The 17,703-nt window shown below is 37.6% G+C and overlaps 1 protein-coding gene and 1 long non-coding RNA gene across 2 annotated transcripts in view; one reads left to right on the top strand and one right to left on the bottom strand.

Moving 5' to 3' along the window:
• Window positions 1-17,703, top strand: part of LOC309663463 — a 320,115-nt gene that overhangs the window by 132,419 nt on the left and 169,993 nt on the right. The window lies entirely within an intron of this gene.
• ANKAR (ankyrin and armadillo repeat containing) overlaps window positions 1-17,703 on the bottom strand; it is a 65,845-nt gene that overhangs the window by 41,705 nt on the left and 6,437 nt on the right. The window contains exons 2-8 of the mRNA XM_082466128.1: window positions 16,632-17,267; window positions 11,876-12,313; window positions 10,172-10,335; window positions 9,432-9,535; window positions 4,456-4,636; window positions 3,114-3,333; window positions 1,657-1,692 (exon numbers count right to left, since the gene is read on the bottom strand). Of these exons, the coding sequence (XP_082322254.1) occupies window positions 1,657-1,692; window positions 3,114-3,333; window positions 4,456-4,636; window positions 9,432-9,535; window positions 10,172-10,335; window positions 11,876-12,313; window positions 16,632-17,232 (1,744 nt within the window). The 5' untranslated portion in view covers window positions 17,233-17,267. The remainder of the gene's footprint in view (window positions 1-1,656; window positions 1,693-3,113; window positions 3,334-4,455; window positions 4,637-9,431; window positions 9,536-10,171; window positions 10,336-11,875; window positions 12,314-16,631; window positions 17,268-17,703) is intronic.

The following is a 17,703-nucleotide window of genomic DNA, read 5'->3' as shown; positions in this document are numbered from 1 at the left end:
CTCTTCTCTACCTTCCTTCAAAAAATATTCCAGCACAACCCAGGGGCAGGAATACTATTCTTACACCCCGCTCTTACTCCTTTAAAGTGTGCTTAATAGAAATGCAGGATCTCGGCTCTCAGCCAGCCCTCTGAATCAGTCTGCATTTAACAAGATACCTGTGTGATTCCTACATACTTGAAAGTTTATCCAATAATAGTGGGATGAAATGTCTCCCCTTGACATATGCAATGTCTGATGATATTTTGGTTGTCACAGCTGGGGTAGGGGTTGCTACTGGCATTTAGTGGGTAGAGGCCACGGCTGCGACTAAACATTTTACAGTGCATAGGATAGCCCCTGCAGCAAAGACTTATCAAGCCCGAACGTCAGTAGTGCTGAGGCTGAGAAACACTGTCCTAGTCATGCTCAAATCAGGGAAGTCCTGGAGGGGTTTATGTAGTCTGAAGAAATTATTCTCGGGTAGAGAAAGATCCTTGGTCTAAAGAACAGATGCTCTAATGGGACCTGAAAGCCATTTTTCTCTTTTCCCTGAATTTTCCCTGAATTTCTGTAGTACATCACTGTATATTAATAATGCCAGTGATTGTGAAATGCTACCCTGCATTCATCCATCATGCATTCACACAACAACTATTCCCAACTACCTATTAATGCCAGGCTTTCTCCTGGGCACTAGGATACTATGGCAGAGTAAACCAAATCCTTGCTCTTATGGACCTTATATTCAATTGAGGAAGCCACAATAAACAAATAAATAATATTATACAAGGTAGCCATAAGTAATATTTAGAAAAGAAAAAGGGAAAAAATAGAGCAATAATGCAGGAGGTATACTATTGTTACTCAATTGCAAATTCCTACAGGGTAGGTGGGGCTGTAGATAAGCTTCCTTTTCCCCCTCCAGGCCCACTCACCTCCCTCTAAGACCCTCCCTGCTCTCCGCCTCTGCAGATTTTGCAATCCCTGTCCTTTGGCTTCTTGTCAGTAACTGCCAATGGGGAGCCCTGGCAGGAGACTGGAGAAGGAGGATGATGAGGTCAGCATACTTATCCTCTCTGGTCATCTCACATTAGCTGTTCTTCCACCAATGGAAGGTGGCTGGTTTGAATAACTATTGCCCTCCCCTTACAAAATTCAGGTCTTTGTAAATGGTTTCTTTAAAAATAAACCCTCCTTGAATTAGCTTATATAGAGTATGAAGGTAAAGCCTTTTAGATATAGATATAGAAGGTGTATCCTTTAAATTTTTTTCAGTTTTCTTCATACACAATACTTGGGTCAAGTCTCTCACCTCAGCAAGAATGGCTTGTTCCTCAGACCTCATAGATTGTTAATGTCACTAGATGGTAGCATATCTAAATAGTATTAACTGCTCTTTTTTTAGGCATAAAACCCACGTTGGGGCATGATTTTACAAAAATAAGTAGAGATAATTTGCAAATTCCACGGTTAAAAAAAAGAGAACCATCCCCCAAAACTTAAGAAAAAGATGAATAAATAATCATGGGTAGAAAAAAATGTATACTTCAAAATGTATATAAAAATCATTTTGTGTTATTCTCATGTGACAGCATTTTGAAGATTATCTACTACAAGAAAAGTTTTAACATATAAACTTTTAAAAATGCACCAAGTATTTTACTTATGTCTTACCATTTCTTTCTTTTTTCATGTCTAGTTTTGATGACTCTGTTTTAAAAGGGAATACACATAGAAGTATGATTATTAGTATGCAAAAGGTTTCCTAAATTAGTAAACATTGACTCATATGAAGGAGAACAAAATGACTATGTTGAGATGCAGGTGACAGGATTACACCGAGAAGGTCTGAGTGTAATTTTGGGCCAAGTCATCTGGGTGTGGGCATGCGTCTGACATTGCATCAGAGCAGACCCAGAAACGTTGCCTCGCTCGTGGCTGGCCAAAACTCACGGGGGCAGTTTTGTGTTGGTTAAGTAATAACACATAGATATTTTCCGTACTTGAAACTCTACTCAGTTCTCAGCAAATGGAAATCTATGTAGTCACAGGATGAATGAGAGACTTTAATTACCAATGTTTTTTTTACACCAAAAAACACTTAAAATAAAACACATCTTTAAATAACAGGCCACCCATTGCATTTTGACTGAATTTTGCTCTATTTTAACTAAGTTCATGTGTATTGAACATTTTAATTAAGTAATAGAAGCATCTTAATACCAAAACATTTTAATTATACTGATAGAGTATGAAATTTATCAGTAGTCAATAGGATTAAAGTATGACATTTTGTTTTGGTGTGAAACTTTAACACAGCCTCTTAAGGCAGCAAGTTAAAATGTAAAATTGCCATTTCTTATTGCCAATGTTATTGCATCAGCTATTCCCAACATTTTATTTCCCTCTTCAGTTGTGGAGGGCTTCCACTTTATTTTCAATTTTATTATTTTTATACTGGTTAAATTTATTCCAATGAACATATAAATATGTATGTATATCTACAATAATAATCAAGAAAATTTGCTTTTTAAAGTTTAAACCAGGTTAGCCTTAAAGGGGTCATTAATCCTAAAATTATGATTATAGAGGAATTTTTTGTTATTAAATATAAGTTTATATAGTATGAAGAAACTATTACCTGGTTAAGAGCCTGGGATAAGAAATGGATGTTCTGCTGGGATCTCTATTTATCTCCCTTTTCTCAGAATTTCTATGGTACATCACTGTATATTAATTATGTCAGTGATTATCAAAGGCTACCCTGAATTCATCCATCATGCCATTCATTCAACAAATATTTCTCAAGCACCTACCAATGCCAGGTTTTCTTCTGGGCACTAGGATACCATGGCAAACAAACTAAACCAAATCCTTGCCCTTCATGGAGCTTATATTCAAATGAGGGAAACACAATAAACGAATAAATAATATTTACTACATAAGGGAGCAACAAGTGATACTTAGAGAACTAAAAGGAGCCTCTCTGAGATAAGTGAAACAAAAACCTCAACTCTGCTCTAGGTTCCAATACTAAATTTTAACCTTGTGCTAAAATCAACATGCATTCCTAATGCCGAATAGGGGTGAGTAAAAGAAAAACATTTTAAGATTTAAAAACTTTATGGTACCTTGGCTAAGTATAATAAAGCGTCTCTGGTTGACATTGAAGTTGGCATTGCACAGTTGACATATGATTGGAACTCTGTTGTGTAGAGCAGCTTGATGGAAAATAGCATAACCTGCCTCATCTGAAACATTGATCGTCGAACTTGAAGTTTTACGGCTAAATGTATGGAAAACAGCAGATAATCCTCTTTCAACAGCAGACTTCATACCAAATGGGATACTCTAAAATTATTAGGAAGGCCAGAATTAGTTTTTTCAAAATACACCTAAAGTTTAGTTAAAGGACGAAAAGTACAATGAAATATATTAATATAATCACATGATTGGTGCGCAATTACAGTAGAATTTTCACAAGATCCGTGGGCAAGGAAGTTGTTAGAGCTATAAAGAAACATTGAGAACTTTAAAAAATATTTTGGGGAAGTTTTTTTTTCCCGTCCTTTTTTTAAGGGAGAAGTTGTAGATCTTTCTTCTCTGGAGACAATTAAAACAAGGAAACAAATATCTTTCTGAAATATTTAAAAGCAAATGGACATCGAATTCCTCTCTGATTTAAGAACAATCTAATTTAGAAGTCTAGAGACTTGAAATATATAGCTATAGGAATACAGTTTGTCTTCTTTCCTCTATGTCTCAAAGTGGAGAGGTGAACATGTTACACTCTTCTTTTAGATGTTCTGACTACTCAATTTTTTTTTAACATCTTTATTGGCGTATAATTGCTTTACAATAATATTTTTAAATTAGCGAATAGTTTATCAAAGCTTAAAATTTGTGGACATTAAAACAAATAAATGGTAAGTAAATGCCAATGTATCCTTTGAAACTGGTGAGCTCACCACTTAATTTATCAGTTCCAAAAGCTGTCAGTCAAGGCATATTGAAGCAGATACAAAGATTTGATTCAGGATGCCAGGTTTGCTCCTTAGATTTAGTCCCCACAACTGAAGCCTGCCTCTGCAATTTACTAGCTGTGTGATTTGGGAAAGATCCTTAACTCGCCGCATGTCAAATTTCTCATTTGTAAAATAGGATTGATAACAATAGTACCAGTGTCTTGAAAGAATTTATAGTATTTGTATGCCTGGCATACAAAATAAGCACTCAATAGATATTTAGCTGTTATTAAGATTAATCACAATTCCATTCATAAACAGGTTGTTTTGTCATCTGGCCAGAAGTTTGTAATCCAGAATTGTAGAACTTTTCAGCTGCTAAAATGTGGAATCTTAATTGCATATTGAAGACTTTATTTAACCTATTATTTATCCCTATGATAAAAATTTGAGACATATACTTATTTATAATTTCTTACACTAAATTATGTGGTAATCACTGAAATACCTTGCATTTCATAGCTTTTTTGAAACCAAATTTTTTCTTAAATTGTTCATGTAATTGAGCATCTGTCAGTGGAAGTCTTTTCAGTCTCAGATTGTTCACTATTTCATTTATGGCTCCCCACCACTGTGTCTTATATAGTTGCTGATAGAAAGTTTCAAGTTCAAAACTGATCACATAGTAGCTATTAAAAACAATAAAGAAAACAATTTAAGTCTTTCTGACTTGGAAGTTATTTGTTACTTTTTTTCTATGCTGGCAAAACTTTTTCTATAACAATTACAATTTTCTATAACAAATACAAAATATAGTTTAAAATGTACTTGATTGTAAGTATTTTAATGACATGGTTATCAACTGCTATTAATCAGGTCTTTTATAACAAGTATCTTCTCCATACTGGCCTTTTTAATTGACTCTGTCTTTCCTATACCACTGACTAGGGGCACTGCCTAAAAGTCACTGAAAGTCCTAACTCTGGTTGAAAGATTTCTAGGTTTACCTTCTAACCATCTGCTTAATCTCCTCTTACAAATTTACTTTTTAATTCCTTTAATCTAGTTATGTCTATATTTGCTTTCTCAAGAGTGCACCGTGAGTCTGATTTGGAATGATGTTTTGGGTAATGGCTGCTTGACTTTTACTCACTGCACAGTGGGCTAGGGAAACCCCAACCCACCAGGTCCTTGAATCATAGGTAGGCAATAGGCCCCGTCCCCTCTCACTCTGGAATGAAAAAATGACAACATCTTGAGTGGCTCTGTTCCCTGGGGTTGCTTATCATCACAGCTAAAAGAAAATGGTGGCCTTCCTCCACTTCTGCCACGAGTTACCTTTCCCCATTGCCAGATTTCAGTGGTGAGTGTCTCAGCTGCTGTCCCCACCTCTGCCAGTGGGAAGCCTCTTAATGTCACCTGGGTTTCTCCTCTAAAGGCAACTACTGATTGCTGTAAAAACAGTATTCTTGACAGTGGTAACCCCCTCCCATGGCTCTTCACTTTGCTGCTCAGGGACTATTAGTTCTCCTTAGGATGCTGAGAAGTTTTTTCCATTGTGCTAATTTCCAGGAAAGTGAGTCGGTGACTCTCTATGCTAAGGAAACTCCTTGCCCAGAGGCTGAGGTGGAATCACTGGGCCTCATGGATGAGTTAAAGGAAGATCTTAGGAAAACACTCTATTATGAACCGATCAGGGGCTAATACCCTCTCTTCTTTGACCTTTACTTCAATCCCAGTTTTCTGAATATAAAGACCTCTGCATAGATGGAGACATATTTGAGGACCTGTTAGCATTTATTTGAGGCTGTCATTCTTCATATCCACCATCTTCTTCCCCCAAAGGAAACCAGACTACGAGAATATAAACTAAAGGCTTCTTTACCCACACCTCTCAGGTATAGTGCCAGGCCAGATGGTGGACTTGTCACTTTGTCCACCTTCATCAATGGGAACTTGCCTAACTTACTAGACTCCAGCCTCCAAAATTGAGGAGCAGGTATTCTGAATCCTACCCAGATTTGAAGGCTTTCAGATCATAGTGGTGATAGGCTGATGGGCCTTAAGGAGCTGTATGGATCAGACCCAGATACTTGATTTGCACTGGATGACTAAACTAAATTTCTGGAAGAAAACGGCTCACTTTTCCTTGGTATTATACACACTGATAAAAGTGGACACCATATACAGATACCCCAAGTCCCACAAGACTGTGTCCATAGATCTAGGCATGAGGGATTACACTAAGGATGTCCTTTGGTCTTTGGCTGGCCCAGCTCTACATCATCTTGCTCCAAGAGAAACCCAGTGTCAGAAACCTCTGTCTTTTCATGTACTTCTCCAGGGAGCTGGCTCTGGCTGTGGGAAATTGCTATGGAATCAGAAGCTGCTGACTACATTTGGAGCCCTGGTACTCAGTGATGTACTCCCAGATCACTGCCCAAGCGATGAAACAAACTTATGAATTTAACAAATACCAAGGGAAGGTAGGCTGATTTCTTTTAGAAATTTGGTCTAATCATCCAATACCAATCAAACATCCAAGATCAGCAGGGAGCTGTCCTACCCTAGAAACTGGAGAAGCAACTGGTGGTGAAGATCACCGTACCCTGAAAAAGTCTCTGACCTCAGAATTTTGTGACCCCCCCCCACCCCTGCAAAGTTGGATACACAACCTGTGCATTAGGCCAACACTGGCCCACACAGAGATGATTACTGGAAGCACAGAAAGCCCAGATGGCCAGCACTGTGAGTGAGCCCTCATCCAAGTACTGCATAGTGACACACCACTGTTCTTACTCAAAACTTTTAAGTGTAGGCATCAGCAGGGGCTTTAGCGGAGTCTCACTTTTAAACAACTCCCTCCATAGTCTTCTGCCTGGGCATCTGCACGCAGCTTAGGGACTGCAGTAGGACCCTCTAACATCACACTTCCCGGACACGCCACCGTTACGTCAAGTTGATTTCTGATCTGCCTCCTAACATCCACAACAGCATCATGATGCTGGTATGCTCTCCCCCCCGTAGGACATTTTAGTATCAGTATCAACTCATCTATTTGCTCCAATCATTATCATCTTAATAATTCATGAGTTATTCTACTTTCATGGACTGCCAAATCCTGGGTATCTGACTGTGGCTCCTATTTTTTTGATGCTGGTATGGTGGAAGAATACAACCTGAGCCAAAAATGAATCTAGGACTTAGATGTTTCCAAGCAGGGCAGGAAGGCCAGTGGAAATGATCCTATTTTCATTAGGGACCGGGAGCCTCCTAGGAAGTAAATCATTCTGAGGAAAGAGAACATCACGATACATGAGCTCAGCCCAATAACAGTGCCCCTAAAAGCAAAGAAGAGGGGAGATTTTGAGATGGCATGTTTTCAATCATTCAGATTATTCTCTGGTCCAGGACCAACATAGAAAGAAGATCCCTACACAGAAAGAAACAACTGTAAGCAAAATGACTGAAAGAGCTGTTTTTTGCACCAAGTTGTTAGGGGCTCAAGGCAGCACTTGTTTGAAACCAATAAAATTGGGAAAGAAATTATCTTTATGTTATTGAATTGGCTTCAACACATCTCACATTTGATGCGTGCTATCTACCAGACATCAGGAGGAGTCAGCCCAGGGGTGAGGCCAGCTCTGTAACCAGGAGCAGCAGTGTCAGAGACAACAGTGACATCAGTATCGAGTTGCCTTCTTGGGGCTGTTGGGCTCTGGGGTTCCAGCAGTGGATCATTACAGGGAGCCCAGGCAGGAAAGGAGGAGACCGAAAATATGTCATAGTGGATGAGAGTGCTGACCCATGGGCATACAAGATTTCTAGAAATAATTCTGTGGGGGTAGACTTTATAGGGAACTGAAGGTTCACTGGTAATTGGCTCAGGAGCCAGGAAAATACTACTACTCCTCTTGTGGTTTTCACTTTTACTCCATGCTGGCTGGGTCTGGGAAACAAGCTTATGCTGGTTTTGAAAGTCTGAAAATTCAAATCCATCCGTCTACAATTCGCCAACACTGATAACCAAATGCTGTGCATTAGTCAGAAACTAGAGAAACAATTCCACTATGAGATCCCACTGCAGTGATATGACTGGATCCCTTACGGTGCAATGGCAGGGTGCTTACACCAACCATACTCCTTCACCCACAACAACCTCATCCAGCACAGCCTTCATTCCAGCTCTTTCCCTGCATTTCCAGGATCATTCATGTCCCGCTAGACACTAGAACCTGGGAGAATAAACCTCTGTTTAGAAGAGCCTCCAGCTTGGCAAGAATCATACATGGAGTATGTCTACAGGTGCTAGGTCCCTCAGAGATTCCTCCTCCAGGGAGATGCACACCGACTGTCCATTCCAGAGGAGTGAGATCTACTTCTTAGTTCCCTTCAAAATCATGGAGGCCGTTAGCCACATGGTCTTTGACTTTAGCTCTAGTACCTTGTGTGCATCCAGGCAGTATTCAGTGGAAAGATCCACCTTTCATCTTTTATCTGCTTCTCCCTCTACCTTATTCCTCTTATTTTCCTCACTGCCATGCATCTTGAAAGAAATTTATAATCTTTGTCTTTACTTCTTCACATCCCATGAACTCTCCCCGACTTTATCCTTCAACTTATTACACATAGCCTTCTATAACCACATCTTCTCTTATCAAGTCATTGTCAAATTTAGAGGGCTTTCTTCAGTCTTAACTCAACTTGGTCTTTTTCTCTCTTGAATTTGATGCTTTTAACTATTACCACATTTTAAAACTTCTCCCCATTTGGCTTCCATGCTATCATACTTTCTCGTTTCTCCTCTACCTCTATCATTCCTTCTCAGTCTCTTTTGCGCTCTCTGCAACTCCCCACCCCCCTTAAAGGTTTCTACTCTCCAGAGTTTCTGACATGGCCCTAGCCTCTCAACTACTTCCATGACTTTAAGAAATACAAAACAAACTCCAATATGCTTTAAAATCTCAAGTCTCTACCTCCAACTCAAATGTTTCCTCTGCATTCTATTTCCCTTATTTACAAATTTCAGTTTCCAAGCTGTAAAAATCCAAGAACATACATAAAAGAGCCTAAAAATACTGAGAGAAACATGGTGCTCTAAGAGATGACAGGCTTAACAAGACCCAGCCGAGGAAGAGGATTTAAAATCATATTCCTTACGGAAACAAAGGGGTGTGTGCTGAGTCTATTGCTTTTCAGTGGGCCCATAGGATTTGAGCCCCACCTCCATCCCCATTTAACCACTGTGTTCATTGTAAGAACAAATTACAATGTCTAAGGATTATTACACAGAATGTATCAAGGTGTATGAAGTAATAAATATAAGATTTAATACTTTGTAGAGTCCGTAGTCATTCACGGGGGTTATTATTGTTCTAGGATCTCCATCCTAAGGTTTTAAGTTAGCCTTTGCATTTTGACACTTTCCTGTTTTCTGCTTTCAACAAGTTGTGTTACTGTGAATCATTACTAAAAGTTCCTTACCTTTTTCCATTTAATTTCATGACTGGTATTGAGTAATATTCTTTGTATCCTGAATCTTCTGCAAATGTATTAGCAGCACAATCCCGTATTTTTTCTAAATTGTTCTAAAATACATGTTACGAAAAAAAATCTTTAAACAAATCTAAACAATTTTAAGACTTATTTTAGATGAAATTTTATACCTGTAAAGGACAAATTTTTAATAAAAAATCCCAAGTGACCCTGGTAATAACTGAATGTATCCAATCCCTAATTTGGATTAAAGAGGAAAATTTTTTAAAAAGAATATAATATGGAGAAGGTAGAAAAACAATGACAATTGAAATGTATTATGTTTTCCAGATGAATTTTGTTCTCAAACTCTAGAGGATCTCTGTTCTAATACTAATCTTTGAGAAAAATGGAAGAATATGTAGTTAATGTTCAGGGATTTCTACCGTATTCTTCGGTTAACTATTCTAGGGCAAATGTGGTCCATTAGAAGTCTGTAAATTCTGCAAGGATGATAGTTGTGCCTAGCTTATTTATCATTTTATCTCTGACATTTAACACAAGACCTTAGATATACTTGCACTTAATTCATATATGTTATGTAATGTTTGAAGAAATTAGTGACTTGTGAAGATAATCATTTGGAGAGCTGCCTGGTGCCTGTACCAACAGAGCCTCTTTCTGGTTGGAGAATAGGATAAAAGAGTTGTGAAATGACAAACCATTTCAGGAACAATAATAATTTAAACCTTAAAATCTTCCAAAGCATTCTCGACTGAAGGAGTGCTGATATCAAATTCAATTCCTCCATGAACATGAAAATACTGATCCTCTTTGTAGTGAAAATTCTGGCATTTAAAATCTCGTCCATAAATAAATGGAGGCAATTCTCGCTCTGTCTTGACCTTGTCATCTCCAAAAATGAAAACAAATTTTTGTTTAAAAATTGAATAACAGCATATAGGCAATCATATTTTTGAGGTCTAAATTCTCTTTCTCATAAAGTGAAAAAATTCTATGTGAAATGGAAATCTTGGCAATTACAGTCTATTTATTCATGCTCTTAATGTATATTTTAAATATTAAAATATATTTATATCATACATTTTGGTCTTTTTTTGTAGTTTCATTGTACAGACATTTCAAAAGAATAATCAAAACATTATTTTACTTATTGATTACTATATATGAGCTCAAGACTAATATTTTACCCCCAATTATCAGAAAAGATTTGAAACTCTGTGCCGTGGAGAATCTTTAGTTAAATAAACAAAAGTTAACCTGAGCTAGTTAAGGAAAAGAGAGACACTATAAAGAAAAATGTGGGTATCTCTCACATGACAAAAATAATCAGCCCATTTTTCTGGAAAGTAATGAAGCTACACATATGACATTTATTTTGAAAAATAATTTTCTAAAATCCTGGCAAGGATTAGGTTTATTCAATATTTTGACTTGTTAGCAGAATATAGCTTCATCAATATAAGGTATATAATGTATTTTGAGAAATGCAAAAGGTCTAGAAAAGTACAAAGAAAAATATAACACCTTAATCTCACCACCTGGAAATTAATTATTAATATTTAGTCATATTTGTTTCCAATAATTTAAATAATAAGACATTACAGATATAGCTAACATCCTCTTTAAGCATATCAGTTCCATACACATGACATTCTCCCCACTCCCATCCTGGACAAGGGCTGTCATGAGTCCATTTTTAAATAGTTTACAGATATGGATTATAATCTTCACTATCATAATTCTCATGATACAAACTTTCATTAAATGACTTATAAAATTTCTACTGAAAATTTGCCATCTGAATAGAAAGCCCACTATAATAAGCCTACAAGTTTGAGCACCAGTGAAAATACACAAATTGTGTGCTAATCTGGGTGGGAAGAATAGTCTGCTCTGCATTCCTGTCAAATTCCATGTAAACATGGTCCTATTTAAGCTCTCTATTCTCTTACATTTGTCTATTTCTTTGTTATAATACCAATATATTACTAAAGTTTTTAATATGTTTTCATCTTTTTTTCAGAAATGTAAGAGCATTCATGATCTTTTACTGCTCCATATTAATCTCAGAATCAACTTCTAAACTTTCATGAAAAACACAATAGGGATGTTGAGTAGAAGCGCACTGAACTTATAATTTGAATGAGATATAATATAGTGTTGTCCCATCGTGAACATAGCATATTTCCCTATTTTCTCAGAACTCATTTTAAGTCTTTCAACAGTCCTTATAATTGATATAAATATATACCATGTACTGTGTGAATATACCAAGTATTTTTAATTACTTTGGAGACATTACAGTTTGCTTTTTAACAGGCTACAGCTTGGTTACATGCTTGGACCCACATACTAGAAACAAAATTGAATTTACATATAAGTTCAATATATATCTACATTTTATATATAATTTTTGGTGATACTCTTACCTGAGAAAGGCTGAAGCAGACTACTTAAATATGGAACTTTCATCTTCTTTTTTAAACTCAGTAGAAATGGAGTCAGAAAACATATTAATTTTAGGTATCCTATCCCTTTCCTGATTTCTTTTTTCTTCTCAAAGTGCTTTTGAATAATCTTTTTTTGAAGATATAACCTTTGCTGTAATCTCTGGTAGGTACAAATGTCAAGATAATCCTGATTATATCTTACAGCATTAGTAAGCCAATAGGCTGTTTCAAATATAAAAACATTTTCACACTGTTGAACTTGTGTGGTACTGAATGTCAACTTTAGTAGGATATTTTCAGCATGTTTCATAAATACAGCTTTTTCTTCAGGGCTATTGGGATTATATGTTGGATCTTCATTCATGTCTTCGTCATAGATGCCATCAAAGTCTGGATCCTTTGTAATATCTATCAAACCTTCACAGTAAAAAAAGAAAGATTTTAGGTTGTGAAAATTTCTTACTTGGTTTCTGGATAAACAGAGTAGATTGAAGACAGGGTTTCATCTTGAAATTCTACCGAAATGACAGCAAAGGGATAATGAAATGCCAATAAAATTGTCAAAGAATAAAAGCAGATAGATACGTGGTAACTAAGCAGAGTAAAGAAAGATGGAAGCTTGCAGAATTAAAAAGAATTGATTTTCATTCTCTTTGGAGAAATACAACACCATGGAAACATAATAACATAAGTCCCATCTTTAATCAAAGAAAATATGGAAGAACAACAAGAAATGTGATCTTCCTTTAAGCAGAGAATCAGCTTCTTACTTGGGCATAAAGTATATTTGCTTTTTCAGGTCCTATATTACATATTTCTTCTTTTTGATGATAACAGAAGCTAAACATATACAATAAATAACTTTCCTACCAACTAATCATGATGAAACAAGACTTGAAACTTGATTTTACTCTATATTATGAATGACAATTTTTATATTACATTTTCTTCCCATTTATGATGAAATTAAATTGTTTCTTGTTGTCAAATTGTCTTTTTTAAGATATTTACAACCTTAATCAAAGCTTGAGAAAACGGCTTAGAACCGTAAGCAAACTGGATAATATGACCAGATTTTTGGTGGGCTCTATGCTCCACTGCTGTTGCTACCATTTTTTAAAGGTGGTGTTTGCCGGTGGTTTTATACAGTGCAAAGGTATTAAAGAGGTGAAGTTTAACTTGGCCTCAGTGATTCCCAGTAGTCTTCCCTCCCAAAAAAATAGTTGGCCTCCCGCAGAGTTCCTTGGAAATTCACTGTAGCACAGTGTTTAAGGCAATCACATGGTCAGTTGCAAGGTTTGAACCCAGTCTCGAAGTCGAGAGGAGGTGCTGTTTCCCCAAATGTGAAATATGAAATAGCAAGTCTCGCCACTATCTTGCCACCATACAGCGGCAACTACAAGGACTAAGCTGAGAGCACAGGGTTAGAGCCAAATTTCCATGAGTCACACTCTATATCAGACACCTTTTGTTCCCTACCTCACTTCCTCCCAGACCATATTTTTCATTCTAGCTGTCGTTGCATGGACCAGCTCCACACAGATGTAACCTGACTGCACCACGTGGCCCTTACTTTTGGCCTGGGGTTTCTCTGCCACTGCTGTGTTGGACTCCTGATGGAACCCATCCCACCGTTCTGACGGATGAACAAATCTGCATGAGGAGTTAACTCTCATGGAACCTTCGACTAATGAAGGAGAGAAGCCAGGGAAAACATGCTCTCCTCTTCCATCCCTCGGGCTGACAATCCTGAAGCGTATTCTATGTGACGCCCCAGAGAGTCCCAGCAAAACCGTCCCTAATTATTCAAGTGATGAAAGCTCAACAGCATTATCCTTGGATTGATGACTCTTTTTCTATTCACTTTTCCTGTCCCTCACTCCTGTTCCTTGGAGTCATTTCACATAAACTACTCTGACTTAAGCCCTCATTTCAGGCCCTAATTTGGGGGGTAACCTAGGCTAATACACTTTGCACTTGTATGCTGGTGTCTGACCCTGTATATCCTTAAGCATGCAGCATAAAAGCCCCACCTTCTAAGAGTCCAGGTCCCTTTCCTGGAATCTGATGCTTGGCCCTGCAGGATTTCATAGTGATGCTCTAGATGTGGTGCATGATGGGGAACCTGTACCTATTCCTGCTGCTGCCTCTGGGAGTTTCCCCCTGAAAACTCCACTCCAGCACATCTCAAGTGTGTGCTGCTTGGTCATTTACAATTATTTGCACTATACCTTTGTTACAGTGCCTGAAGCATATTGATGCTGCTGGTTCTTCAGCAGACTCCTGAAGTGTGGTGGAGGGAGAAAAATATCTCTATCCCCATATGATGCTCTTCTTTGATTGGCCGGCAGCCAATATTACAAAGTGCTTTAGTGTAACATACACAGCACTTTTCCCAAGGCACATGGTGGTAGTGACTGCCTCTGAAAGATTTCCAGCCTCATTCATATTCGGTGAAAAAGGGATTATAGACAGAGAGAGCAGCCAGAAGGCAGTTGCAGTATGTAAGGCTAGAGAAAAGAGTGTTCTGTATCAGGGTGTTGTAGTTGAGATAAAGCAAAGTGGATGATTTTGAGATATTTTAGTGGTAGAATCACAATAGTCAAGACATGAATTCCTATCCAGAAAAGGAGAATTAAGTCGAAATGTCTGGGACTGATATTTAGTTACGTATCAATATGGCCACATTGTTAAAATACTGAAAGCTTCCATATTGTGTGGTAAGTTAAATTGCTATAGCCCTGAGCTCTTTGAATGCCTCCCTTCCCTGGGATAGCCTAGAAAGCTCCATGATCCAGCAAAGGGTACATATGACAAGCAGGAGGTCTCTGAGATCCTGTTCCAGCATTATTGCTGATGTCTGTTCTGATTGGCCAGTGCTCACGCTGTGCTGGTGGTTAATTACTTTGAATATCGCCCCTGAAAGCGTAAGCCATGACAGACAACTTTAGTCTCTGGGTGCTCCCCAACTCCACCTACAGCTTCATTAGAATGTTTCTATGTGTCTCTGAGCTCCTCCACCAGGAGCACCACTGGGAGGCACCACTCATAGAGGGTGGCCTCAGATATGACAGACAGCTACATTCAGCAGACCAGATGTTGGGCCACAAAGTTGCTTGATATAACTGATTTTATCATCAACTAAGTAGGAGCCCTTTGTCCGTAGATACAAAACAGGACACGTGCTCCTTCCTGCCCTGGCCATCTCTTTTCTTACTATTGATGCTCTCACTGGATGATCCAAAGGCTCTTGTGACTTTAACATATGAATGACTGAATCCTCAATGTGCACCTCTAACCCTGATTACTCTCCAGAATTTGACTTGTATAATGGAGTTTCCACCTAGATATCTGGATCTAAAAAGGGCTCATTGTTTCTTTACCAGTCAATCTGTCAGCTCTGGCTTTTGCTTTGCTTGACACATGCTAGACTGGAATGATGGTTCATTAGTCCCACCTCCTTTCTGATGAGAGTCTCAAAGTAACCTTTGTAAAAAGGGAAGAAAAGCAAACACAATTTTTGTCAGGATTGTCAAAGCTCTAACGTTGTTAAAAACCACCATCCAATCGTGCTGATCTTTAACCTCCATGGAGCTCAGATCTTCACAAAGTTCCTGGCATCATCTCAATCAAGAAGGGCAAACGGTGTAGCTTAGTTTATAGACACATCTTGGCCAATGCAAGTAGGCAGAAACATTATCTGGCTTGTGCAATATTCCCTACTGTCTTCCAGTGAGTAGTGAATAGATTACTAGACAACTTCCAGGATAGAAGAGTCATCAACTACTCTATCATCTTTGACATCAAAATGACATCTTAATTTAGATACATTTTATTTATGTGACCTCAACTAGCCTTGGAGGTCCTAAACTACCAGAAATGATAGCACTTCTGGTTGAACGCTAACAAGTGTTTTTAAGACTTTGACCATGCCATATTCTCTTCAACAATGCATCTGCATGTGCCAAAGTATCAGTACCCTTTAAGAGGAACTACCAGACCAGTCAAGGGAATGCAGAAATTAATGGAATTTACTAGACATTACTGGCAGCATTTTGCATTACTTCACCCTAATCACCCCAAGGACCTGAACAACAAGAAGAGATTTTTTGGTTCCAGTTACAGCTATAATCTTTTAGAAGCCAGTGATCCTTCAATCGTAGGTACTCTGCACCTATCCAGTGACATTAGTTGATTCCACCAACATCACAGACTAATTCTCACCCAGAGGGGGAGAATTTCTGCCTATACTCAATACTCTTGAGTCTGCTCTCAACAGAAGTTGATTACCTTGCATAGAAATGAGAGCTATTAGCTATCTAAACTGTCTTTGAGACACAGAGGTACCATCTCCAAGAGATGGTACTGCTTGCTGATACACACAAAAGGTACAGAGCTGAAACACATCTGGAAACCCAACCCATAGCAGGTGAGTCAGGCTGCCTTAGTGTCATCAAGCAAATCTTATTCCCAGGCATTTGAACTTCACAGAAGTCTAGCCACAGATACAGTAAATAGCAAATGAACACTTCTGTGGTTCAGGTCCTAACCAAGCTTCAGAAGGTGACATTGAAAAAAATTAATTATTAATTATTGAAAAGATAGACTCTTTGTAATTCAAAAAATCTCTTTCAAGAAACATTGGCTAAATACATAAAACTGAGCCACAGATAAATTACTTTTAAATTTTAGAAAAAGGCTTCTAATAAAAATAAAACAAATTAAATTCTCTTACCTGCTGAACTAAACTCTGCAAAAATATCTCTATTTGTTTGAGGCTTCCCATCTGGATCAATGTCCATGATGGTACGCCACAATTCAGAGAATCTAGCTCGTTTTTCTTTGGGCATATATATTCCATGCCATAGTGCTTTCAACATGTAGTCAATATTGATCAGAATTTGCCCAATTCTGGTATCATAATAAGCTGGAGGTAATTGACAAGAAGAACTCTGATCATAATTAGCTTCTAAACTGATTGAAGGAATTTGATTTAAGCAATAAATTCCAACAGCCAATTCCCTTATGATTTGATGGACTTCTCTATAGTCTAAGAGGGCAGTAGGGTCTACAGGAGTCAGCAGGATTGCTGTGGAGAAGGCTACATTATTTATTTGACTCATAATTCCACACGGGATGTCTAGTTGAGAGTGGACATCTTCTTTGGCAGACAACCAGCTAACTAGTGCAGTAGTTAGCAACTCTTGTACTTCACTCCGATCATATTTTTCAAAAAAAGCAGAAGCATTTCTCTGTACTGCTAAATTCTCCAGGTAAGTTTCTTCATCTTGAATTTGATCAAGTCTAGGTGCTCCTTTTTTGGGCAATCTTAACATTTCTAATTAATTCTAGTGTGTCCTTTCTGAAGTTTCTGCAATGAATAAAAAGGAAAAGACAAGCAATAAAATTTACCATGGTAATGAAGCTGAATTTCTCAAAAAATAAATCTGTACCTTTCATCTTTATCACGTTAATTGTTTCATGGTCAACCATTATATTTTTTCAATTAAAAATTCTTTCTCAATTAAAAATTAAAAAAAATTTTTTTCAATTAAAAAAATTTTTTTAAACAACATACATTATATTTGTTTCAGGTGTACAACATAATAATTTGATATATGTATATATTTTGAAACGATCACCATAATAAATGTAGTTAACATCCATCACCATACATAGTCACAGAATTTTTTTTCTTGTGATGAGAACTTTCAAGATTTTATTATCAACTATAGTTGCCATGCTATACATTACATCCCCAGGACTCACTTATTTTATAACTGAAGTTTGTACCTTTTGACCCCCTT

Source organism: Balaenoptera physalus (assembly GCF_965194825.1).
Source record: "Balaenoptera physalus genome assembly, chromosome: 6".
Taxonomy (NCBI): domain Eukaryota; kingdom Metazoa; phylum Chordata; class Mammalia; order Artiodactyla; family Balaenopteridae; genus Balaenoptera; species Balaenoptera physalus.
This window is presented reverse-complemented; position numbering and strand designations above follow the sequence as displayed.